At 42.4% G+C, this 1,076-nt stretch overlaps 1 protein-coding gene across 1 annotated transcript; it reads right to left on the bottom strand.

The window, feature by feature from the left end:
- Positions 1 to 298: 298 nt before the first annotated feature.
- Positions 299 to 802, bottom strand: LOC111798685 (basic form of pathogenesis-related protein 1-like). Its single transcript, XM_087118305.1, has one exon. It carries the CDS (start codon positions 800 to 802, stop codon positions 299 to 301), a length of 504 nt encoding a protein of 167 aa, XP_086974431.1.
- Between the last annotated feature and the right edge of the window lie 274 nt (positions 803 to 1,076).

Raw genomic sequence — 1,076 nt, 5'->3', positions numbered from 1 at the left:
TTTAGAAATCCATAGGCTTCAGGGGAGGCTCTATGGTGTATTTTGTTCGAGGGGAGGCTCTATGATCATAGGTAATCTATAGGCTTCAAAGGTGGCTCTATGTGGTGTACTTAATGAGAGGGGAGACTCTAGGATCATGAGTTTATAAGTAAGGAAGTTAAAACAAAGTCACAAGAGTTTATGCTCTAGACAATATAATACTATTGTAGACAATATCATAGCTTTATTTCAATAAATAAATTCATGATTCTCTCACAAACTTTATTACAATTCATAAAATTTTTAAAACCAAATCTCTTCATACCACCCAAGAATCATAAGGCTTTTCCCCAATATAGTTGCCAGGAGGATCATAATTGCAAACAACAAACTGAGAATTAGCCTTGCAGGGCACTCTAGCACATCCAAGCCGCACCGAGCTCTGCCACACCATCTGAGTGTAGTGCCCACATTCACCACCCACGCATTTATTCGACGCATGATCATACAACGGCTTCTCGTTCGCCCACAACTTCACCGCATCCGCCCCAGTGAACTCAGGGTAGTAGCCCACGGCTATATTTTCCCCGTACGGCCCGGTTGAGTGAATCATGGCGCAGTCACCCTTTCTTTTTTCCGCATAGGCTTGAGCGTACGCGGCCATGGTATTACTCCATTGCATGGGGCCGACGCCGACCTGGGCTCGAGCGCGGTTGTGAAGCGCGAGATAGTCACCGGGGGCGTTTTGAGCATTGGTTAGGGCGAGGAGGAACATGAAAGTGGCCATGAAAGCGGCCATGATCGGAAGGGTTTGGGTCCACATAATTCCGATGAGAGATGAGATGAAGATTGAAAATAAGGGAAGGATTTATATAGGGATGGAAAACATAATATGGAATGTGATGGGGAAAACTATGAATTATGAACTAATTATGTCATGCATCAGGCTTGCAAATTCAACTGGAATGAATTGGTTCCGGCTTTCCATGTATAATTCAGAGATTTTTGTTTGGATTAGGTTCAAATAAATGAAAATTTTCTAGATTTAGCTAGTTTATGAATTTTTTTTAGGATTAATGGAACTTAATCTACCCAGA

The sequence above is a fragment of the Cucurbita pepo genome, chromosome 1 (assembly GCF_057944985.1).
Source record: "Cucurbita pepo subsp. pepo isolate OVF chromosome 1, ASM5794498v1, whole genome shotgun sequence".
In the NCBI taxonomy this organism is placed as follows: Eukaryota; Viridiplantae; Streptophyta; class Magnoliopsida; order Cucurbitales; family Cucurbitaceae; genus Cucurbita; species Cucurbita pepo.
This window is presented reverse-complemented; position numbering and strand designations above follow the sequence as displayed.